Here is a 26,622-nt window from a genome sequence, read left to right on the forward strand (position 1 = left end):
GCAAAAGGTATAGAGTGACGAGGATGGAAAGGGAGATGGAATGGAGGGACAAAGGGGTTGAAGGGATAGAGAGAGAGAGAGAGAGAGAGGGAGATGGGGGATGGAGAGAGAGATGGAAACGAGGAGAGAGAAATTTAATTCTGAAATTTAATACAAAGAAGTGTGAACTGATTCATTTTGGTAGGAAGAGCAGGGAGAGGCAATATAAAATAAAGGGTACAATTCTAAAGGGTGTGCAGGAGTGGTCACTCTGTGCATGTCGCAAGACAGTACAACATCCCAGAGCAGGATATTAACTTCTTCAAAACCTTATACAGCGACTCCAGCTGCTGCATCAAGACCAGCACGAGCATCACAGACTCATCACGAGCATCACGGACTCATTATCATCACCGGAATATGGCAATGCTCCACACTCTCCCCATTCCTGTTCCTCTTGGTTATTGATTACATCACGAGGAAGGTGATGGTGGCTGCAGACTTTGACATCCCGTTGAAACACCACTGGTTGACGGGTGTGATTTCACAGATGACACTGTCTTGCTGGCTGAAGAATTGAACACCCTCCAAGACATGACACTGATCTTGAGAGTAGCGGCACCAAGGGTGGTCTACGCTTCAGCTGTGAGAAGACCAAGACAGTGATGGCTGGACAGCAACACAGCCCTCCCATCACCAACGGTCAACAGGACATCGAGAGGTTCCCTTACTGAGGAAGCAACATCTCTGGGGGAGGGGGGTGTTGTAGAGATCGATGTCCACACAAGAAACTACAAAGTGGCATTGGCCGTCCAGCAGCTCCACACCGTCTGGGCAGCCAATACCATCAACACGGCCATGAAGCTGTGACTCTCCATGCCCATAGTAATACCAACTACAGTCTATGCCAGTGAGACATGGAAGAGGACAGCAATGGTGTCACGTCTTTCACCAACATTGCCTACATAAGATCCTGGGCATCACATGGTAAGACAGCATCACAGTGAGGAAGTGCTACAGAGGACTGGTCAGAGGCACCTGCGTGACATTGTGACAGAGAGATGACTGAGGTTGGCAGGATGTGGGTTTCACCTCCCGGACCTACATCCCACCAGAGCGTCAGATGGAAGAAGAAGACGGGGCTGGGCAGAGGAGACCTGGCGAAATACATTTAAGGAGGAGCTTCTGGAGTGGGACACCATCCAGGCTGGAGTGAAAGAGCTTGTGATGGACCAGGGGCCAGTGACTGAGTCTTGCTGCCCATTGTCCCACACGGGACTGGAGAAACAAAGTCTAATTAAGTAAGCAGGAGCAGTGGGACCTGGGTTTTATATGCATAAATCATTGAAGGTCACAGGATAGCTGGGAAAGTGGTTATGAAGGCATATGGGATTCTGAGTTTTATAAATAGAGCATGGAGCACCAAAGCAAGGAAGTTATGATGAATCCTCATAACACACTGGTTCAGCTTCAACTGGAGTATTTTGTTAAGTTCTGAGCACCACACTTTATGAAAAAAGCTATGGAGAATGGGTGAAGGAATGGGACTGGCTAAATATTTCTTGCAGAGAGTCGGCTAGGACTGGACAAACCAAATGGCCTCTTTCTATACTGCAACCATTCTCTGAGTGTACAGAGGAGAGAGAGTTAGGGGACTGTAAAGATCATGCTGATGTCACACTGAACAATGACAATGATCAGAGTTTCAGTGATATCTTTAACTGATTTGATTGGATGATCTGAATCAATGAAGACATATGAGATTGTGATTTGCTGATGTGATTATATGTTTGGTCGACATGAATTCTCAATGAGATTGGATGTTGCAATTTGGGCTAGAGATTTGGTGGTATGAGTGAGTAATGTGATGCATGTTAAGATTGGGTGATCAGTGGTAAGGTTGGTGATGTGTAGCAGTGCTGTATTTAGGTGTTATGGCTGGGTGATTTAATTGGAGATGTGATGATGCACTGCACATCAATGATGTGGATGAATGATGTGATTAGGTGTTGTGATTGCGTGAGGGAAATTAATTTGTAAATGAAAATTTCAAAAGCCTATGTGACATTACAAACAGTTGCTAAAATAACAGCTATTGGGAGTATTAATTGAGGGATTTGGATGGTTTATATATAGAATAAGAGATATCTGGGAGTAATCTGATTGGATATCGCATGATATCGTGACACCAAGAGTGTGTTTTCTAGTGGTGTAGTGTCACTACAGTTTGTGATTGGTTATTGCTGCCTAGCAGCCAATGACAGGAATCTTTATTTCAGCATGTGCACCCTTCCTGTGTTGAAGTGTGATACTGTGACAAACAATTTCCTGTGTTGAAGTGTGATACTGTGACAGACAATTTCCTGTGTTGAAGTGTGATACTGTGACAGACAATTTCCTGTGTTGAAGTGTGATACTGTGACAGACAATTGTGTCTCACTATCAGCTGACAACTAGGCTACTAACAATACCATTCCATGGGTACAATAGTGGAGTCAGTGCCATGTGTACGTCAGAGTCCTGTTGCTCTCTGCTCCAGGGTGTAGACATATCAGTATGTGAGGGTTCGACCACCCCAGCTCATGTCGTAAAGCTTTGACCAGGGGCCAGATTTTTGCCTTTGGGTCTGGGGCAGAGACAGAAGAATTCCCACTCCGGAAACCCAACCTTTATAAATGGCTGCCCGGACATCAGGTTTTCAATCTGGGAGGTGTGGGCTGGATTAGACCAGAGAGAAACTGAGGAGGATGCTGGCTGCGGAGGCGAGCTGGGCCGAAGGCCTGCTTCGAAGCTCTAGCACTGTGTCCATGGTTTAAAAATAAAGATTAAAATATGAAACACGCCTCCAGCCTTCACCCCTCACACTTCTCACTCCCCCACACAGCCCCCATGTCCTACCTTTAACATCTCATGCCCCTGACCCACCCCATAACCCCTCATACCCTCCATGCCAACCTGTGCACCTCACCCACTGCCCTTTGGCCTTACACCTACCACACCAACTCACCTAGTATCCAACATGGGCAGACCTCAGGACCCATGCAGAGATAAAATAAAGTAAAGGTCTATTGCAGTCTTTACTATATTGACAAAGCACTGTCATTCATAAAAACACATTTTCTACATTTACATGCCTTCAACTAAATAAAGCCTCATAACAAGAAACATTTCCTTCAAGTACAATCCCTCATAACATCAAGCATTTGAAAGCATAGTCCCACTTCAAAGAGTCTGTAATCCTGTTGCTGTGAATCAAACTGGGAAATGACAGGCACCCTGCTGTGATAATGGATGGTTGTGAAATCAGTTATGTAGCGCTAATCCACTAATGGAAACAGTCAGGCTTATGTCAGCAGACTGAGTGAATGATCAAGGAATTTTTATTTTAACACCAGACACCTTTTTTCAAAAATTTTAAAGAGCAGGTCTTTTAAATGCCTTGATAGTTTTGACAGGTCCCTTTGACTGGCACTTCTGACAGTTTTAACAGTTGATTTTGATAGGACTGGTGACAATCCCAATGAGCTTGAAAGTAACGCACCCTTAGGCACCTTTTACGCAGACTTTTAAAAATTCCAATGGGCCTGACCTACTCAAAAGAGCACCTTACCTCCCCCAAAGTTATCCCGGGACCAGATCCAAAGGGGTAACCTATCTCGTCACGGGGTGCCCAGACTATCCAAACAAATCCACCAAGTTCTGACCTCTTGCTTGGTTTAATCTGCACACTCTGGGTTTCACATTCCTGGCCAAACTCCCACTTCAGTGGAGGCAGCTGGTGATTTAAATGGCCAGTTGCCTACATAAAACACGCAAGTGTGAAACATGCCCCACCCCTAGAAAAAGGGGAAGTGCCATTTTTGGGGGCAGGGGACTTACGATTTTTGGCCGCATCCATCATTTTTGCCACGCGTGATGGGGAAAACGTGTCCCTAGGTCCTGCAGTTTCTACACTTTGTGTCAATGTGCTCGGGATATGTTCACTATTTATGGAGTTGGTCTAAGCCAATTTGCCGTTTCTAGTGTTCTTGAGAGAACATCACCTTTATCCAAGGTGAGCTCAGATAATTCCTGCACGTTTCACATTTCTTGTCTCAGACAGCAATAGGCAGTTTTTTGACTCAATCTGAGGTGGAATGTGGCAGTTGCAGAGGCTTTGAAGAGAGAGCAGATTGAGGTTCCTCACCACCCTGAACCAGGAATATTGTAGCAGCTTCACCTTTGTGAAATTTATTAGATTGACACATTATAGCTAAGAATGTACAGCACGGGGTTAGATACAGAGTAAAGCTTCCTCTACACTGTCCCCATCAAACACTCCCAGGACAGGTACAGCACAGGGTTAGATACAGAGTAAAGCTCCCTCTACACTGTCCCCATCAAACACTCCCAGGACAGGTACAGCACGGGGTTAGATACAGAGTAAAGCTCCCTCTACACTGTCCCCATCAAACACTCCCAGGACAGGTACAGCACGGGGTTAGATACAGAGTAAAGCTCCCTCTACACTGTCCCCATCAAACACTCCCAGGGCAGGTACAGCACGGGGTTAGGTACAGAGTAAAGCGCCCTCTACACTGTCCCCATCAAACCACCCCACCAAGGCAGAGATTTCCTGTGAATTGGTTCATATGGATGCAGTTTGTGACAATGTTGATGCAGTGGTAAGAAGGAGAGGAAGGTTGTGGGAGAAGGGGTGAGGAGCAGGATGAGGATGGACATGGTGGAGGGAGGGAGGGAAAAGAAAAGGGAGGGGAGTGGGGAGGCAGGAGAGGAGCCACAGTCCAGGAATAGGAGAGTGAAGTTTGAAAACCAGGAGGTTGGGGGAGGGGGCTTCAAGGACATGAAGGACTTTGGAAATATGTGATTTTAACTCTCACTGTTGTCTTGCTTTGCCCAAAATGGGTGCCTGTAACAAACAGTAAATGCTGTTCTGGTTATTGTAGCTAGCTGTTAAGATGTTTCTGGAGCCAGGCTGAATGTAATGGAGAATAGAGACAGGGATTTTAACCTGCCTTGACCAGAAATTCAGCCTGATACCTGTCTGATCTGATTAACCTTGTATGTAACAAACTAAATGGCCCAATATGAGGTTAAGAGGCTGGAACATTCTCTCATAAACATTTCCCCTTTAATAAGCTTGACTTTGTTTCTGTTTCAGATTGACTTCAGTGCGGACCAGATTGAAGGTGAGTTGACGTTCTTCCAAAGCAAACACTATCAAATCTTCAACTCCTTCATTCTTGCTGCTGATTGTGCTCTCAATCTTCTTAAAGCAGCTCATCCAGCCAAGGGAATGGGGGAGGGGAGTGGAATCAGGCCACAGGCTCTTCCACTGCTCTTACAAGAGAAACATATCATCATGAGATGCAGTCTGAGCATAATCGGGCAGCAAAATCTAGTTCAGTAAAATTAAAGGGGGAAAGATTTGCTGCAGCCTAAATGCAAGCAAACAGGAACCATTCCTGTGCCAGGATGGATCAATGGGGCTCACCTATCATCAGGCTTTGGGCCTCATTATCATCAAGCTATGATAACTGCACAAATACTAAAATGGAGATATAATGGGGGATCTCTATAAAATCTTACTAAGACCACAATTGGAGACTCTGCCGTTTTCAGCTCCGCACAATAGGAAGGGCTTCGAGGTAGCAGAGAGTGGAGGGTACAGTGCAGGTTCACTGAGACACCGTTGAGTATGAAGAAACACAAACACAACTGATGACTTAAAAATTATGAACATTTTCCTTAGAATAGAGGAGATTAAGGGGCATTTTAATGGGACTGTTTCAATTATGAAGGAATACAGTAAGGTAGATAAAAACAGTGATCAAGGGGTCTAGAGAAAGAGGACTTAGAGACAAGATTAAATGTAGAAGGGATTGGACAACAAACAGGAGAACATTTTTTCCACAGGGGGTTATGAGACTGTGGAATCCACGACCTTTTGTGATTGAAGTGGAAGTCATGTCAACATTTAACAATAGGTTGGATAGGTTGTTGAAGTAATGGGAGGGTTAAGGGAATAGGGGAGCAGACAGCCTTTTGGTGAGATGTGTTGGCTGTAGCTTGTTTGGTAGCACTGTTGCCTCAGACACAAGGTTGTTGGCTCATGTTACGATCTAGAATTTGAGTGTAGACACAAAGGCTGCTGCCTTTTGGGTATTGTAGATTCTGCGTTTTGGGTGAGACATTAAATTGAGGCCCTGCCTGCTCTCTTAGATGATCGCAAAAGATACCACAAGATTATTTTAAAGATCACGTGAAACCTCCCCCTGGAGGTTCTGGACAATATTTATCCTTCAATCAGCATCAATCAAAACAGATTATCTGGGTCATTATCACATTGCTGTTTGTGGAATCTTGCTGTGCACAAATTGGCTGCTACATTTCCTACATTACAACAGTGACTACACTTCAAAAGTACTTTATTGGCTGTAAAGCACTTTAAGAATATTATGTTGTTATAATGACATAAAAGCAACAATCACACATCAGGGATTAGGTAAACACACTGTGGGTTCATTTAATAAGACTAGGCACATGAGAACAGTTAAACATGGGCGCAAAGCTTGAAGGCATCTGAGCTGCAGAGCTGTGTGCTCTGCTTAAAAGCAAAAGTGAAACTAAAACTGGATTGCATGACACACCTCCTTTCCAGTGATGTCATGTTCCTATTCCTTAAATGTACAGGACAACATCCCCAATTCTTTTTAAAGAAGTATAATTATTTACAATCAATGTTCATGTTTAGTTACCATTATATAAGTGTATAGGACTGATGAATCTATGAATCTCTAAAGCGTAAAGTTAATCTGTCAGTATGGCCAGATCCTGTGATGGTAACCTTGTCTGGAGGTTTCTTTAATTGCTCACAGTGATCTGTGGGATTGTCATCCTTGGATGTTGCTCCTGGTTGCATTTGGGATCTTTTCCATGATGCAACAGGACTGCACGGTGGTTGATGAGCTGGAATGGATCTGATTGGTAAACGGTTATGCCTCATTACATGTGTAATGACTTCGTATTGTCTTGGTTCTGAACAAATCCTTGTCACCCCGGCTGGTTGCCACGTACCTTCTGTGTGATCCTGGATGTGAACTTGTTGTCCCAACTGTAAACTTAGCAATTCTGTATCTGCATTTTATAGTGCACATTGGTTTTCCCTTGTAGCTTCAAAAGTTACACTCTAGTTCTGGGAGAGTAGGATGGGTAAGACTAGGTAAATTAGTACACATTGGTCTACCAAACGTGAGCTTGGCAGTGGTGGAATAGCTGCACTTAAAGGTGTCACTCTCAGATTTGAGAATTAGGGATTTCACCATGCAATTCATTTAGCTAGGTCGTTAGATCTAGGGTAATGAGGAGAAGAAGTAGTGCGATCGATATTCCACTTTTCACACATATCCTAAAATTGCTTATCAATAAATTGCGAACCATTATCCATAATGATCTCTCTCAGCACAACAAATAAACTGAAAATTGAATGTAGAGTGTGCACAACAGTTGTGCATGATGTATTGTGCAATTAGTCGATCAACATGAAGTTAGTGACATGGACATTAAAGAGTCGGATGTGATTTTGGACAAGGATGAGTAGGAACTTCATGTGGAATCAGTGGTGCTTTGTGCTGACTTGGCATATACTCTTGACATGGTTCACACTTCTTGGCTTTGACTTCAAAGTCATTGTTCATATCTGGCCAATAGGTTGTCTCTCTTGTGAGTCTTCTCATCCAGTCAATGCTCATTTGTGATAAAGTTGTTGAAGAATATCAGGTCATAAAGATTCTGTTATGATTTAAAAATGACACCCAGGGAGATGCTTGACTGTCCTGATGAGGCCAAAACAATCTCGTGTTCATGAACAATGCTGAATTGAATCAGGCCATCCTTCGAGGATGGCTTTTCACAATTTCTGTAGTGAATCATTTGTCATTTCTTCTTGTATCCGCTAGTATTTGCATTGCACAAAATATATCAGATCAATGGATGGATTTGCAATCTCCTGCAAGTGGAATGTTGCAGCTCCCTTGAAATTGCCATTTTTGTTGAAATATTCTGGATATTTCAATGTTAGGTCATGAACTGAGGTAAGAGGAGTAGTTTCTCAGGTTGATCTGCCTTGTGATGTCTGACTGATTCCATGGATTGTTACTAGTCTGAGGTCACAGCATGCCGGTAGACCTGCAATCGCTGGGCCTTTAGTCTCCATGATGTAGAATGTCTGTGACACCCAGGAGGATTGATTGTGCTTGCACTCCAGGACTATGGAACCTAGTGAACTGTTGTATACTGAAGGTTTCACAACAGGAGGTTTCGCAATGACTTTCCATGTCTGTGGATTTATGCCTTTTAGAATTTGCAGGGGCAATATTTTGGCACTTTCCCCTATATCAATCTTTGCCAAAAATAAATAGTTACCAACTTCCTTAGGGAAGATAATTCAGGTTTTGGCAAACACTTTGGACGGTGTGATGCATTGATTTTTTCCATGAGATTGACGATGTGAAATGTGTTCACCGCTCTTCATCTCATCGTCCACATCATCGTTGTATTCAGGTTTGTCAATCACCTCGTATATATTTCTGACAGGATACCGAATGGTTATTATTATTGCTTGAAGGTACCCATTGTGTACAGTCTGTTTGGATCAGTACATGGCTCTTTGTAACTGCATCAGCCTTTGTTCTTGTGCACTGTCCCTGCCAATGGCCCTTTCTGCCACATGTCTTGTAGCTGGAAAGCTGGGCGTTTCCTTGGTGCATGCAGAAGACCACACCTGCCACATGTCTTACTAGGTTTGGGTGTTCTAGTGAGTGTGTCAACATTTGGGGTTGTACTTAGGAGCTGTAAGCTCTGTCAGCCTGTGAGGATCACTTCATACTTACTCCATCCTTCAGTAGCTCTTTGATGATGTAGGTTATGGGCTTGTCTAGCAGATCTTCCTAGAATTATTCAATGGGAGTGGATGCAATCACCAACTCAACAATTCTGTCTGCTAGCTCCGTGTTTGAACAATCACAGTACGTACCCTTTTCTCTGCATCTGCTGATGAAGTGGTCTATGGATTCTGTAGGCTGTTGTCGAAATGACACAAACTCTAGTTGGTGAATACGGAAGTTTAACCTGATTCTATCTTTTGGGGATCCTTTAGCTCTTCTGTTGTTAATCCTGACATGTTCAGCCTGTGTAGACCTTAATTCCCAATTGCTTGGTGAATTTTTATGGCTTCCTTGTCTGGTTCAGACACACCTGAATCAAGAAACCAGAGTTCTGTGCACTGTTTAAATATTCTGAATTCAGATAGTAGGTCAGCTGCATCCCAATTCAAACTGGGGAATTTGGTGGACATTTTGACCTTCCTTCTCCTGTAGTACCAGGGATGAGTGTCGCTATGACCACTGGCGTGTGCTTTTCTGAAGCTCCATCTATGATAATCGCAATTTTCTCTGGCTCAGTTTTTATTACATTTTTTTGGGTATTTTTTTGTTTGCCTCTCCCTCGCTCGGTATTGATCTGGTCCACACTCTGGTCACTCACTTTTCCTGACCGAGCTAACCAGGGGCTGGTCCTCTTGACACGCTGTCCTACTCACTGAACAGACAGGCTATGCACAGCAATCTCACCACAAGGGATCTGTCTGCTTACCAGCTCTTTATTTGAGCGCTGTGTCTTCAAAGCTTTTCTATGCAGTCTCCATGCTATGTTATCAATACTCTCCGACAATTCTGACTAAAGGTCTGACCAAAACGTCTAGGGCTGTCTCATGCCAGGTAGCATGATCTAAGACAGTTCACCATGTCGTACCTGTATGTAACCTTGCTGCCAGGCTGAACAGGGTGTGTAATGATATAAAGACACACCAATCACTCATAAGGAATTGGCTAAATACGTTGTGGGTTCTAGGCACATGTGAACAGATATATATGGATAGAAAGCTTGGAGATATCAGAGCTGTATGTGTGCTCTGCTCAAAAGCAAAAGTGAAACTACATCTGGATCATATGACACACTTCCTTTCTAATGATGTCATGCTGCAATCCTTTAGAGGCATATTACAACAGAAATCTCCAGTGGCCATGAAAGGTGCTATACAAATGCAAGTCTTACTTTAATTAGGACTCAGTTCATGTGGAGCACAAACACCAACAAGGCCGAATGGCCTCATTCTTTCAAATCCACAATCCTGATAGTGACCACAGCTCCTCACACTGACCACTCTCCTTACACTGGCCACATACCCTGACATTGACCAACACTGACCACACATCCTAATACTGATCAACCTCTTGACACTGACATTGATATTAACCTTCCTGATATTGGCCACACCCCCAAAACTGACCAACCTCCTGCTAATGACCACATCTCCTGACATTTCCCACACCCCCTTTTTTTGGTAAGGTGCAAAGCTTTGGTTTGATTTTTTTTTCTTCATTCTTTTCATGGGATGTGGGCATCACTGTCAAGACCAGCATTTATTGCCCTTCCCCAATTACCCTTCAACTGGTGGTTTACTAGGTTATTTCAGAGTCAACCACATTGCTGTGGGTCTAGAGTCACATGTAGGCCAGTCTGGGTAAGGACGGCAGATTTCCTTCCCTTAAGGACATTAGTGAACCAGATGGGTTTTTAACAATAATCGATGATAGTTTCAAGATCACTATCACTGAGATTAGCTTCCAATTCCAGATTTTATTGATTGAATTTAAATTCCACCAGCTGCCATGCTGGGATTTGGACCCATGTCCCCAGAGCATTAGCCTAGGTCCCTGGATTACTCGTCCAGCGACATTACCACTAGGCTACTGTCTCCCCACTATGTATGGTACAAGTGGCCTTATCTATCCAACAATACTGTAGAATTGAACCCAGTATTGTTGGCTGCCATCTGGCTGTGTCTGAATATGTTTAGTTTCTGTCTGATTCTCTCCAGTTGTGACTGGTTATATCTGGTTATGTCTGGTTTGCGTCTGGCTATGTCTGGTTGGTGTAATTCCTCACGTGTGGAATAACCGTCTCACCATTTGTGTCTTCAATTTCAGAGTTCAAGGAGGCTTTTGCCCTTTTCGACAGGACTCCATCCTGTGAGATGAAGATTACTTATGGACAGTGTGGTGATGTCTTACGTGCCTTAGGACAGAACCCCACTAATTCTGAGGTCATGAAAGTTCTTGGCAAACCCAAACCGGAAGGTGAGCATCAGAGAGCAAGTGGGGCTGCTCCATTTCACAGGAACACTGCTCTCACTCTGCTTTACAATACTGACTATGATCAACAGCAGTGATGGTGGCTAAGAGGCACTGGTGTGATGGTGAATGGGGTCCTGGGCTCAGATTTGTGTTGGGATGATGGAGCGGCAGGATGGGAGGAGGAAAATAACTTGGGGGAAAGAAACATGGTACATGTCTGCAAATATACATGCATGCGTGCGCTCACACACGCAAATATACATGCATGCGCACACATGCATGCAAATATACATGCATGCGCGCACACACACAAATATACATGCATGCGCACACATGCACGCACATGCACACACACATCCACACACGTGCAAACGTGCATACGTGCACACACATGCATAGACACATACGGACATGCACACACAACAAGCACATGCATATATAAACACACATACATGCATAAACACCCACACACCTAAAGTACACATGCACTAATTTACAAATATATTCAATGAAATACAAATGTGAATATACACATGAATGAACATCCCAAACACCTCATAATAAACATTTACAGCTTCATTAAGATCCATTAGAATGGGCCTTATAGTATTTTAACTTGTTTTCTATTGACTTCCTGAATCATCCTGAGGATCCTAGCAGATAAAATTTTTTTAACATACTTTTTCCCTTGAGATGTGAGGAGCTTCAAGCTTCTCCCACTCTTGACCAAGACGCCTTATGGAGGCGCCCATCAGTCTGAGTGACAGTCTGTTTGGCTCCTTGCAGAGATGAATCAGAAGATGTTGGACTTTGAGACCTTCCTCCCCATGTTGCAGCACATCTCCAGGAACAAGGACTTGGGCACGTACGAGGACTTTGTAGAAGGTTTGAAAGTCTTTGACAAGGAAGGAAATGGCACAGTCATGGGAGCCGAGCTTCGCCACGTGTTAGCTACACTGGGTAAGTTATTATAGGAAATCTTCAGTTTGGAGGGATGGATGAGCCTGGAGATGATGCCATTGCAGACATGTGGCCTGGATAGTGATGTTAGATTAATATTGATCCTTAATGAGTACTCTTTTCCCTCCATATAACTATTCAGCAAGTAACCCTCACGAGCTTCTTGTCCCTGCCTCTCTGCTGCTCAATTCTCTTAGTGGAGGCTGTACAGCTATTAGCTTCTTTTAAACGAACCACTGCCCACACCCACCGCCTCTCACCTCCACCCACACTCACCTCCACCCACACTCACCTCCGCCCACACTCACCTCCACCCACATTCACTTCCGCCCACACTCACCCCCGCCCACACACACTGTCACCCACACTCACCTCCGCCCACACTTACCTCCACCCACATTCACCTCCACCCACACTCACCTCCGCCCACACTCACTGTCACCCACACTCACCTCCGCCCACACTCACCTCCACCCACATTCACCTCCACCCACACTCACCTCCGCCCACACTCACCCCCACCCACACTCACCCCCGCCCACACTCACCTCCGCCCACATTCACCTCCACCCACACTCACCCCCACCCACACTCACCCCCGCCCACACTCACCTCCGCCCACATTCACCTCCACCCACACTCACCTCCGCCCACACTCACCCCCACCCACACTCACCTCGGCCCACACTCACCTCCGCCCACATTCACCCCGCCCACACTCACCTCCACCCACACTCACCCCCGCCCACACTCACTGTCACCCACACTCACCTCCGCCCACACTTAACTCCACCCACATTCACCTCCACCCACACTCACCTCCGCCCACACTCACTGTCACCCACACTCACCTCCGCCCACACTCACCTCCACCCACATTCACCTCCACACACACTCACCTCCGCCCACACTCACCCCCACCCACACTCACTTCCGCCCACACTCACCTTCACCCACACTCACCTCTGCCCACATTCACCTCCACCCACACTCACCTCCGCCCACACTCACCCCCACCCACACTCACCCCCGCCCACATTCACCTCCGCCCACATTCACCTCCAGCCACACTCACCCCCGCCCACATTCACCTCCGCCCACATTCACCCCGCCCACACTCACCCCCACCCACATTCACCTCCACCCACACTCACCTCCGCCCACACTCACCTCCGCCCACACTCACCTCCGCCCACACTCACTGTCACCCACACTCACCTCCGCCCACACTCACCTCCGCCCACACTTACCTCCACCCACATTCACCTCCACCCACATTCACCTCCGCCCACACTCACTGTCACCCACACTCACCTCCGCCCACACTCACCTCCACCCACATTCACCTCCACCCACACTCACCCCCGCCCACACTCACCTCCGCCCACATTCACCTCCACCCACACTCACCTCCGCCCACATTCACCCCCACCCAGACTCACCTCCGCCCACACTCACTGACACCCACACTCACCTCCGCCCACACTCACCTCTGCCCACACTCACCTCCACCCACATTCACCTCCACCCACCCTCACCTCCGCCCACACTCACCCCCACCCACACTCACCTCGGCCCACACTCACCTCCACCCACACTCACCCCCGCCCACACTCACCACCGCCCACATTCACCTCCTCCCACACTCACCACCGCCCACACTCACCTCCGCCCACACTCACCTCGGCCCACACTCACCTCCGCCCACATTCACCTCCACCCACACTCACCTCCGCCCACACTCACCCCCACCCACACTCACCCCCGCCCACACTCACCCCCACCCACACTCACCCCCGCCCACAATCACCCCCACCCACACTCACCCCCGCCCACACTCACCCCCGCACACACTCACCCCCGCCCACACTCACCTCGGCCCACACTCACCTCGGCCCACACTCACCTCGGCCCACACTCACCTCGGCCCACACTCACCTCCACCCACACTCAACTCCACCCACACTCACTTCCGCCCACACTCACCTCCGCCCACACTCACCTCGGCCCACACTCACCTCGGCCCACACTCACCTCCACCTACACTCACCTCCGCCCACATTCACCTCCACCCACACTCACCTCCGCCCACACTCACCCCCGCCCACACTCATCCCCGCCCACACTCACCTCCGCCCACACTCACCTCGGCCCACACTCACCTCCGCCCACACTCACCACCGCCCACACTCACCTCCGCCCACACTCACCTTCACCCACACTCACCTCCACCCACACTCACCGCCGCACATATTCACCTCCGCCCACACTCACCCCCGCCCACACACCCCCCCGCCCACACACCCCTCCGCCCACACTCACCCCCGCCCACACTCACCTCCACCCACACTCACTTCCGTCCACACTCACCTCCGCCCACACTCACCTCGGCCCACACTCACCTCGGCCCACACTCACCTCCGCCCACACTCACCACCGCCCACACTCACCTCCACCCACACTCACCGCCACACATATTCACCTCCGCCCACACTCACCCCCGCCCACACTCCCCTCCGCCCACACTCACCCCCGCCCACACTCACCTCCACCCACACTCACTTCCGTCCACACTCACCTCGGCCCACACTCACCTCGGCCCACACTCACCTCGGCCCACACTCACCTCCATCCACACTCAACTCCACCCACACTCACCTCCGCCCACACTCACCTCGGCCCACACTCACCTCCGCCCACACTCACCTCTGCCCACACTCACCTCCGCCCACACTCACTTCCGCCCACACTCACCACCGCCCACACTCACCTCCGCCCACACTCACCTCGGCCCACACTCACTTCCGCCCACACTCATCTCCGCCCACACTCATCTCGGCCCACACTCACCTCCGCCCACACTCACCTTCACCCACACTCACCGCCGCCCACACTCACCTTCGCCCACACTCACCTCGGCCCATACTCACCTCCGCCCACACTCACCTCGGCCCACACTCACTTCCGCCCACACTCATCTCCGCCCACACTCACCTCCGCCCACACTCACCTTCACCCACACTCACCTCCACCCACACTCACCGCCGCCCACACTCACCTTCGCCCACACTCACCTCGGCCCATACTCACCTCCGCCCACACTCCCCTCCGCCCACACTCACCGCAGTCTCACCCCTGCCCACACTCCCCTCCGCGCACACTCACCCCCGCCCACACTCACCTCCGCCCACACTCACCCCCGCCCACACTCACCTCCGCCCACACTCACCCCCGCTCACACTCACCTCCGCCCACACTCACCTCGGCCCACACTCACCTCCGCCCACACTCACCCCCGCCCACACTCACCTCTGCCCACACTCACCCCCGCCCACACTCACCTCCGCCCACACTCACCCTCGCCCACACTCACCCCCGCCCACACTCACTGCAGTCTCACCCCCACCCACACTCACCTCCGCCCACACTCACCCCCGCCCACACTCACCCTCGCCCACACTCACCCCCGCCCACACTCACTGCAGTCTCACCCCCACCCACACTCACCCCTGCCCACATTAACCTCCGCCCACAATCACCACCGTCCATACTCACCTCCGCCCTCACCTCCACCCACACTCACCCCCGCCCACACTCACCTCCGCCCTCACTCACCTCCGCCCACACTCACCTCTGCCCACACTCACCTCCACCCACACTCACTTCCGTCCACACTCACCTCCGCCCACAATCACCACCGTCCATACTCACCTCCGCCCTCACCTCCACCCACACTCACCTCCGCCCACACTCACTGTCACCCACACTCACCCCCGCCCACACTCACCTCCGCCCTCACTCACCTCCACCCACACTCACCCCCGCCCACACTCACCTCCACCCACACTCACTTCCGTCCACACTCACCTCCGCCCACACTCACCTCGGCCCACACTCACCTCGGCCCACACTCACCTCCGCCCACACTCACCTCCGCCCACACTCACCCTCGCCCACACTCACCCCCGCCCACACTCACTGCAGTCTCACCCCCGCCCACACTCACCTCCGCCCACACTCACCTCCGCCCACACTCACCTCCGCCCTCACTCACCTCCGCCCACACTCACCTCCGCCCACACTCACCTCCGCCCACACTCACCTCCGCCCACACTCACCTCTGCCCTCACTCACCTCCGCCCACACTCACCTCCGCCCACATTCACCTCCGCCCACACTCACCTCCGCCCACACTCACCTCCGCCCACACTCACCTCCGCCCACATTAACCTCCGCCCACACTCAACTCCGCCCACACTCACCTCCGCCCACACTCACCTCGGCCCACACTCACCTCGGCCCACACTCACCACCGCCCACACTCACTTCCGCCCACACTCACCTCCGCCCATACTCACCTCCACCCACACTCACCTCCTTAACAAACTGACTGTTTCTGATGTCTTAAAACCTCCCAACACCATAACTGAATAGTAAATACCCAGAAGGAATAAAAGCAGTTTGGCCCTGTACTCTTATTTCCCAGTTTTTACTGTTTTTTCTTTCTGGGTACCCTGTGACAGGCAGGGTCCATCGCTGCCTGTGATCAATTGGCACCATCTTGCACCTTTACCCAGTCCACGGGCAGGTGAACCTTTGGGTGATGGGGTTACTGCAGATTCTCTCTCCACTGATGCTGCCAGACCTGCTGAGTTTTTGCCAGCATTTTCTGTTTTTATTTATGATTTCCAGCACCTGCAGATTTTGCTTTTATTTGAGTGCAGAGGTATGCCCACTGATGGGCTTTGATTTGCCATGACTCATCCAAAAGTATGGAGGTTAAATTTCAATTATACAGAGCACCAGTGAGGCCACATCGGGAGTACTGTGGACAGTAATGGTCACCTTATTTAAGGAAGGATGTAAATGCGTTGGAAACAGTTCAGAGAAGGTTTTACCAGACTAATACCTGGAACGGGCGGGTTGTCTCATAAGGAAAGGTTGGACAGGGTAGGCTTGTATCCACAGGAATTTCGAAGAGTAAGAGGCAACTTGACTGAAACATATAAGACCCTGAGGGGTCTTAACGGGGGGATGTGGAGAGGATGTTTCCTCTTGTGGAAAAATCTAGAACTCGGGGTCACTGTTTAAAAATAAGGGATCACCCATTTAAAACAGAGATGAGGCAAAATTTTTATACTCAGAGGGTCATGACTCTTTGGAACTCTCTTCCTGAAAAGGTGGTGGAAGCAAAGTCTTTGAATATTTTTAAGGCAGAAGTGGATAGATTCTTGGTAAGCAAGGGGGTGTAAGATTATTGGGGGTAGGTGGGATGCAGATTGAGGTAACTATCAGATCAGCCATAATCTTATTGAATGGCAGAGGAGGCTCAAGGGGCTGAATGGCCTACTCCTGCTCCTTGTTCCTATGTTTGTATTTAGTTGTCCCTAGGGCTAACCCCAGTCAGGAACAATCTAGCAGAATCCTCCAGGACTGCAGTTAATCACTAGCAAAGAACTAAGGGAGTGTCTTAAACCAGAGGCTCGGAGGAACATCCTCCCCTACAACAGGTAATTGGAATAGCGGTTAGAGACAATAATTGGAATGGATGTAGGGCTCCCTCTAGAGCAGTTCAGCACTGGGAGGGAGCAGGAGAATTGTTTGTACAATATAATGGGAATGATTTGCTTTGAGATCCAGGTTTTGGCCATTGTCCAGCCATCAGAAGTTGGGACAGTTGTGATTGTTGTTTTAAGGCCAGCCTTACTGAGTGAGGGCCACGTGGTCAGAACAGCCAATCAACACTGAGCGCGAAGAATCTCATAAGGGGGTGGAGTTTTCCTAGCTTGTGGGAAAGTATTGTAGCCTTGCTGGAAGCAGGCAGCTTATCCAACAGCTCTGTAAATAAAGTTCATTGTTCAACTAAAGAAGCCTCTTGGTAGTACATCTCTACAGCTGGTGATGAGGTTAAATGATCATGGCTCTGTCTCTTGCCTTACAACTGTGAGTATCTCGTTTTAAAAAAGGAAGGAAAGAAAAAGAATATACTCACCAGGATGCTTCTCTTCGGGAAGATTGACCCGTTTTACTCCTCCACGGAGGACTGGACTTAATACATCAAACTCCTCGGGTTTTATTTGCGGGCCAACAAGATAGGGGAGGAGGCACAGCACAAAGCAATTCTCTGGAGCATCTGTGGGAGTCAAACCCACGATCTTATTCACAGTCTCACAGCCCCAAGTGCACCCAACTCCAAATCATTCAGTGAGCTTGTGGGTTTAGTGCAGGGCCGTTTTTATTATGCTAAGATTTAAATGTAATATGAGGCTGAGGGCCCCAGGTGAATCGATCGCGACTTATATTGCTAAGTTGAAGCAATTGTCAGAGAATTGTGATTTGGGAGCGACCTTAAATGACCTGCTGTGGGACTGGATAGTTTGTGGCGTGCGCAATGATGCCATTCAGCGTCGATATAGTCGATATAACTTTGAAATGAGCATTGGAGATGGCGCAGGCCATGGAAGGTACTGAAAACGATTCACAGGAGCTACAGAGTTTGCAAAATGGCACCGTTTACTGGTTAGAGTGAGATCCTGCGCCAAGCTTGGCACCAAAACTGCCGAAGCAACCGTGAAGCGAGAATCATTCCCAATCATCCAGAAATCAAGAAGATATACCGGAGACAATCAGACAGCAATCCTGAAGTTGAAATGTTACTGATGTGGGAGTAACTACACTCCTGAAATATGTAGATTTAAGGAGGCTGAGTGCTATTTACTGTCGCAGAAGAGGATATGTGATAAAGCCGTGCGGAGCTAAGTCCAGGCAGCCAAGTAACCAGCCAGCAAAGATGTTAGAAGTACATAACGTGAAAGAGCCTGAAATAACTGATTCTGACATTCACTCTCTTTTTAATCTTAAAGCAGTCAAAGCAAACCCTATTACTGCCACACTCCACATAAGTGGGGAGCCTCTCATCATGGAGGTAGATACAGGGGCATCAGCCACAGTGATGGGTGAGCACACATTTCAGTACCTGAGAGTGGGTTCCCAATCCTTAAGCCTGGAGAGAGCTTCTGCCCAGTTGAAGACTGACACAGGAGTAGCAATGTAAGTAAAAGTCCCCGCCATGGTACCTGTGAGTAGGCAGCCCAGCTCCCAGTAATAATAGTGACTGGGGAAAGACCGAGCCTTCTGGACCATAAGTGGCTAAAAGAGATCAAGTTAAATTGGTCCAAGATCTCTCAATTGCGGCCAGGAGGACCGCTAGAATTGTTAAAACAAAACATCGTCCCCATACTGAAACCGGATAAGACAGGCTGCATTTGCGGCGATTATAAGCTAACAGTTAATCGGGCCGCCAGGTTGGATAATTATCCAGTTCCAAGAGCTGAAGACTTGTACACAAAGCTGGCAGGAAGTCAATCCTAAACGAAGTTTGGATATGAGACTCACGTACCAGCAACTCGAGTTAGATAACACATCCCGGGGTAGGTCACAATAAACACTCACAAAGGCCTGGTCCAGTATACGCGCCTCCCTTTTGGCATGTCCTCCGCATGTGCGACATTTCAAAGGACGATGGAGAGTTTGTTACAGGGAGTACCACAGGTTGGAGTATACCCTGATGATATCCTCATGACTGGATTGACAGAGGCCGAGTATTTAGCAAATTTAGAGGAGGCATTAAAAAGATTTCTGGAAGCTGGAGGTCACCTAAAAAAGGAGAAATGCACTTTCCAAATCACCATGGTTACCTGTCTGGGGCACTGTGTAGTCACCATGGTTACCTGTCTGGGGCACTGTGTAGTCACCGTGGTAACTGTCTGGGGCACTGTGTGGTCACCGTGGTTACCTGTCTGGGGCACTGTGTAGTCACCGTGGTTACCTGTCTGGGGCACTGTGTGGTCACCGTGGTTACCTATCTGGGGCACTGTGTAGTCACCGTGGTTACCTGTCTGCGGCACTGTGTAGTCACCGTGGTTACCTGTCTGGGGCACTGTGTAGTCACCGTGGTAACTGTCTGGGGCACTGTGTGGTCACCATGGTTACCTGTCTGGGGCACTGTGTAGTCACCGTAGTAACTGTCTGGGGCACTGTGTGGTCACTGTGGTTACCTATCTGGGGCACTGTGTAGTCACCGTGGTAACTGTCTGGGGCACTGTGTAGTCACCGTGGTTACCTGTCTGGGGCACTGTGTAGTCACCGTGGTTACCTGTCTGGGGCACTGTGTAGTCACCGTAGTAACTGTCTGGGGCACTGTGTGGTCACTGTGGTTACCTATCTGGGGCACTGTGTAGTCACCGTGGTAACTGTCTGGGGCACTGTGTAGTCACCGTGGTTACCTGTCTGGGGCACTGTGTAGTCACCGTGGTTACCTGTCTGGGGCACTGTGTAGTCACCGTGGTAACTGTCTGGGGCACTGTGTAGTCACCGTGGTAACTATCTGGGGCACTGTGTGGTCACCGTGGTTACCTGTCTGGGGCACTGTGTGGTCACCGTGGTTACCTGTCTGGGGCACTGTGTGGTCACCATGGTTACCTGTCTGGGGCACTGTGTAGTCACCGTGGTTACCTGTCTGGGGCACTGTGTAGTCACCGTGGTTACCTGTCTGGGGCACAAGGATTACACCATTTGGAAGAAAAGGTTAAGGGGATAAAGGAGACGTCTTCCCCACAAATACCATGGAATTCAAATCATGTTTAGGGATAGTTAAACACCACGGGCAATTTTTACCCAACCTATCGACTGTACTGGCCTCCTGGCACTTACTGCTGAAGAAGTACTATCGTCAATCCTGGAAGGGTCCCCAGGAGGAAGCCTTCAACAGATTCAAACAACTGCTGCACTCCTCAGCCTTGTTAGTGCACTTCGACCCATCTAAAGAATTAATATTGACCTGCGGCACCTCTCCATATGGCACTGGTACAGTATTGCCCCATGGAATGGATGATGGCTCTGAAAGGCCAATAGGTTACGTATCAAGAACCCTCTCAGTGGCTGAAAAAGGTTATTTGCAGATCGAGAAGGAAGAACCGTCAATAGTCTTTGGAGTTAAAAAAATTCCACCAGTACTTACTATCGTCTCCGATCATAAACCACTTTTGGGCCTTTTCAAAGACAAGGCTATCCCACCAATAACCTCGGTAAGAATTCAGGGACGGACATTAATTCTGCCCGCCTATGAATACACTTTCAAGCACCGACCTGGGGTACACATCGCAAATGCGGATGCTCTTAGCTGCCTGCCCTTGCAAGAAAGCATCGGCTGTACTTCTGTACCCCAAGAAATCGTCCTTGCAGTGAATTTTTTGGACATATCGCCCATCTGCGCAAAGCAGATCAGGAACTGGACCAATCGAGATCCTCTTCTGTCCAAAGTGAGAGCCCAGATACTTACAGGATGGTTAAATGAGCCAGTCTCTGAGGAAATGAAACCATTTTTTTACCCGCAAATACAAATTGAATTGTCAGGATGGATCATACTCCAGGGAGAAAGAGTAGTTGTTCCTGTGCCAGGCAGAGAACTCCTCCCGAATTACACAGCACTCATCCTGGCATTTCTAAGTTGAAAATGCTCACCAGGAGTGACATGTGGTGGCCTGGTATAGATGCAGCTATCGAGGAGCTAGTCAAGTACTGTCAACAGTGCCAACTGCAGCAAAAGTTGCAGCCACAGACCCCCTACAACCTTGGAAATGGCCTGGTCGGCCATGGGTGTGGATCCATATAGACTATGTGGGTCCATTCCTAGGCACTATGTTTCTGCTCAGAAGGAGGTATTGGGCTGGGGGGAGCATGTTGGTGATAGTGACCATAACTCAGTAAGATTTAAGGTAGTTATGGCAAAGAACAAAAATGGACTGGAAATAAAAGTCCTGAATTGGGGGAAGGCCGATTTTAATACGATAAGAAAGGATCCGGTCAAAATGGACTGGGAGCAGCCACTTGTAGGAACATCTACACCAGAGCAGTGGGAGTCATTCAAACAGGAAATAGTGAGAGTGCAGGGCCAACATGTTCCCGTAAAGGTGAAATCTGGGACCGACAAGTCCAGAGAACCCTGTATGTTGAGGAATGTACAGGATTGGATAAGGGAAAAAAGGGAAGCTTATGGTAGATACCGAGGGCTCAAAATAGTGGAAGCCCTGGAGGAGTCTAGAAAGTGCAGGGGGTTACTTATAAAAGAAATTTGGAGAGCGAAGAGGGACAATGAAAAAACACTGGCAGAAAGAATAAAGGAAAATCCAATGACGTTTTATAAGTATATTAGGGGCAAGAGGGAAAGAGTAGGACCCATTAGGAACCAGAGTGGAGTCTGAAGATATAGGTGAGATTTTAAATGAGTACTTTGCATCTGTATTCATTATAAAGAAGGATGATGTAGGTATAGAAATCAGGGAGGGGAACTGTGATATACTTGAACAAATTAGCATTGCAAGGGAGGAGGTATTAACGGTTTTAGCATGTTTAAAAGTAGATAAATCCCCAGGCCCAAGTGAGATGTATCCCAGGCTGCTATGTAAGGCAAGGGAGGAGATTGCAGGGGCTCTGACACTAATTTTCAAATCTTCTCTGGCCACAGGAGAGGTGCCAGAGGACTGGAAGACAGCGAATGTGGTACCATTATTCAAGAAGGGTGGTAGGGATAAACCAGGTAATTACAGGCCAGTGGTAGGGAAACTTTTGGAAAAAATTCTGAAGGACAGAATTAATTTCCACTTGGAGAGGCTGGGATTAATCAAGGATACAACAGGGCTTTGTCAGGGGGAGATCATGTCTAACAAATTTGATTGAATTTTTCGAGGAGGTGACTAGGTGTGTAGATGAGGGTAGAGTACAGTTGATGTAGTCTACATGGACTTCATTAAAGGCTTTTGACAAAGTCCGTTATGGGAGACTGGTCAAGAAGGTAAGAGCTCATAGGATCCAGGGCAATTTGGCAAATTGGATCCAAAATTGGCTTAATGGCAGGAGGCAGAGGGTGATGGTTGAAGGTTGTTTTTGTGATGAATGGTGTACCGCAGGGATCAGTGCTGGGAGCCTTGCTGTTTGTAGTGTACATTAATGATTTAGACGTGAATGTAGGAGAGATGATCAGTAAGTTCACAGGTGACGCGAAAATTGGTGATGTCGAAATAGTGAGGAGGAAAGCCTTAGCTTAAAGGTCGATATCGATGGGCTGGTAAGATGGGCAGACCAGTGGCAAATGGAATTTAATCTTGAGAAGTGTGAGGTGATGCATTTTGGGAGGACTAACAAGGCAAGGAATTATACAATGAATGGTAGGACCGTAGGAAGTACAGAGGATTAGAAGGACCTTGGTACATGTCCATAGATCCCTGAAGGCAGCAGGACAGGTAGATAACGTGGTTAAGGAGGCACGTGGGATACTTGCCTGTATTAGCCGAGGCATAGAATATAAAGGCAGGGAGATTATGTTGGAGCTGTATAAAGTGTTAGTTAGGCCACAGCTGGAGTACTGCAGTTCTGGTTGCCACATTATAGGAAGGATGTGATTGCACTGGAGAGGGTGCAGAGGAGATTCACCAGGAAGTTGCCTGGGCTGGAGCATTTCAGAAGAGTGATTGGATAGGCTAGGGTTGTTTTCCTTAGAGCAGAGAAGGCTGAGGGGGGACAAAATTATGAGGGGTAGACAGAAAGCAACTTTTCCCCTTAGTGGTGGGGTCAATAACCAGGGGGCATAGGTTTAAGATAAGGGGCAGGAGGTTTAGAAGGGATTTGAGGAAACATTTTTCACCCGGAGGGTGGTTGGAATCTAGAACACACACTACCTGAGGGGGTGATAGAGGCAGGAACCCTCACAACATTTAAGAAGTATTTAGATGAATGCTTGAAACACCATAGCACACAGGGCTACAGACCAAGTGCTGGAAAATGGGATTAAAGTAGATAGGTGCTTGATGACCGGCACGGACACGATGGGCCGAAGGGCCTGTTTCTGTGCTGTATAATTCTATGGCTCTATTACTCTAAACGACGCACACCCAAAATGGATGGAGATTTTTCAGCTTTTCCACTCACTGATTACCCAGAGCCATTTTATCAGACCATGGAGCCATATTTACAAGTGCTGAATTTCAGAACGTCACCAATTTAAATAGCATTAAACACATCCAAATTGTGCCTTACCACCCAGCATCAAACGGACTAGCCGAGAGAGCCATCCAAACTTTCAAGTCAGGACAAAAAAAATTGTCCAGAGGCACCTTGGAAACCAAAATCTCACGTTTCCTTCTTAGCTACCACACGACTCCAAAGTAACAACGGGAGTTCCACCAGCAGAAGCGCCTGTGAAGTGTTGTCTCAGAACGAGACTGAACCTTTATTTCCAAATTTGCCAGGGAGGGTAGAGAATGACCAAGGTAATCAGAAAACAAATCACATTTACAGAGGAGAGCCTGGAAATTTATGGTAGATGTTGCTGTATATGTAAGAAACTTCGGTAGTGCTCCAAGTTGGATCCCAGGAATTACTATCCGTGAGATCAGATCCCTTTCATACCAAGTAAACGTGGAAGGCTGGATCTTTCGTAAACATGTGGATCACCTGAGGAGCAGGGAGACGCTTCCACAGTCAGTGCTGCCACCCAGGAATGTTATCGAACCTGTAAGCACTGAAGTACCTGATCGACCTGTTATAGACATAACTGATGTTTCCATTGAATCAAATAATGATGAACTGCTTGTTCCAAAAAGAGATACCCGCTATTGCAGTTCCTGTTAGTGTCAACCCTGCAGGAGAGCCTCAGGCTATAGAATTACACCACTCCACCCAGAACAGAAAACCCTCTGAATGACTTGATTTGTATTTCCTGGACCTGTGTAAGTGTGTAATCTGAATTCATGACAAAGTGCCAGAGTGATTATTTCTAAGAGTTTGATATTGTTTTCTATTCACCTGTATAAAGTAATTTGTGTAAGGAATGTAAAACAAGGAATTAAAGGGGCAAGGGATGTGGTAATTGTTGCTTTAAGGCCAGTCTTAGTGAGTAAGGGTCACATGGTCAGAACAGCCAATCAACACCAAGCGTGAGGAATCTCATCAGAGGGTGGAGTTTTCTGAGCCTGGGGGTGTGTATTGTAACCTTGCTGGAGGCCTGTACTAATCTAGCAGATCTGTAAATAAGGTTTGTTGTTCAACTAAAGAAGCCTCTCGGTTGTACATCTTTACAGACCCAGACCAATTTTCATTGCTCTCTATTCTGCTGGAGCAGGGATAGCACTCACCTTCCACATGACCAGGTGCACCCCATCGGTTTCTGGTTTCAGAACATTGCTGCACAGCCTCACCGTGCAACAAGCCAGGAACAGAGGCTCATTCCCAGAATTCAGCCATAGCGAGCCCCAGGCTGTTAGTCACAGTCTCGTCCTAACTGCGCAGTCTTTCTGTGAAGTTACAAGATGTGAAGGGCCTATCATTCTCCAGCTGTCCACTAGACATCAGGTAGAGCTGGGTGTCAATAGCAGTGAATTGCAGCAGCTAGGCTGTTCCCGCACTGGGCTGTATGACACTGGTCTAGAGCAGCTCCGATTCTGAGGACATGTATAATCTGCTACTTCCACCAAGGCAACATCACCCATCTCTGTCCCTAGCTCAACTCATCTGCTGCTGAAACCCTCATCCCTGCCTTTGCCACCTCTAAACTTGACTATCCCAATACGATCCTGGCTGTCCCCCCCCTTAAACCTGACTTCATCCAATCTCTGCCACCCCATCAGTATGACATCTGTTCCACACCAAATCATGTCAATGAGTGCTCACAGCAGCGGTTAATGCCATCCCAATACCTGTGGGTGATCAACCTGAATTCCTTTCACCTCTTTCTGTGGAGTCTGCTAATACAATTGACTCCATCCAGCCTGAAACTTAAGCACATCCAGATCACCAAACCTATCAGATTCATCATTCCAGCCCACTAGATCACATCCAGATCACTAAGACTATCAGAGCTCATCATTCCAGTCCACTAGATCACATCCAGATCACCAAACCTCAGAGCTCATTATTCCAGTCCACTAGATCACATCCAGATCAACAAGCCTAACAGAGCTTATCATTCCAGCCCACAAGATCACATCCAGTTTACCGAACCTATCAGAGCTCATAATTCTAGCCCACTAGATCACATCCAGATCAATCTGTTATTCTGTATATAAACTCCCTGAGCCCTTCGCATAGATTACAGTCTGTAACTCATTCTTGAGTATCTGTTATTTTATACAAATTTCCTGAACTTCTTGAATAAATTCTAGCCTTTAACTCAGTCCCAGGGATCTTTATGTCTATATAGAAACCATCTCAAATCCCTCAGTAAGATCCCAGCCTACAGTTTATGTTGTTTTGGTCCCATTGTGGGACATTTAGACATTTTTGAACCTGAGAAGATAAATGAAGCTGGTATTATTGCTGGGATACAGCAGCCCATGTTCAAATGCAGCAAGACCTGGACAATATCCCGGCTTGGGCTGACAAGTGGCAAGTAACATTCGGGCCACACAAGTGCCAGGCAATGACCATCTCCAAC

At 48.1% G+C, this 26,622-nt stretch overlaps 1 protein-coding gene across 1 annotated transcript in view; it reads left to right on the forward strand.

Annotated features, from left to right (window-relative positions):
• Nucleotides 1-26,622, forward strand: part of myl4 (myosin, light chain 4, alkali; atrial, embryonic) — a 77,855-nt gene that overhangs the window by 4,027 nt on the left and 47,206 nt on the right. Inside the window, exons 2-4 of the mRNA XM_041173423.1 lie at nt 5,141-5,168; nt 11,028-11,177; nt 11,961-12,134. Of these exons, the coding sequence (XP_041029357.1) occupies nt 5,141-5,168; nt 11,028-11,177; nt 11,961-12,134 (352 nt within the window). The remainder of the gene's footprint in view (nt 1-5,140; nt 5,169-11,027; nt 11,178-11,960; nt 12,135-26,622) is intronic.

The sequence above is a fragment of the Carcharodon carcharias genome, chromosome 23, assembly GCF_017639515.1.
Source record: "Carcharodon carcharias isolate sCarCar2 chromosome 23, sCarCar2.pri, whole genome shotgun sequence".
Classification (NCBI taxonomy): domain Eukaryota; kingdom Metazoa; phylum Chordata; class Chondrichthyes; order Lamniformes; family Lamnidae; genus Carcharodon; species Carcharodon carcharias.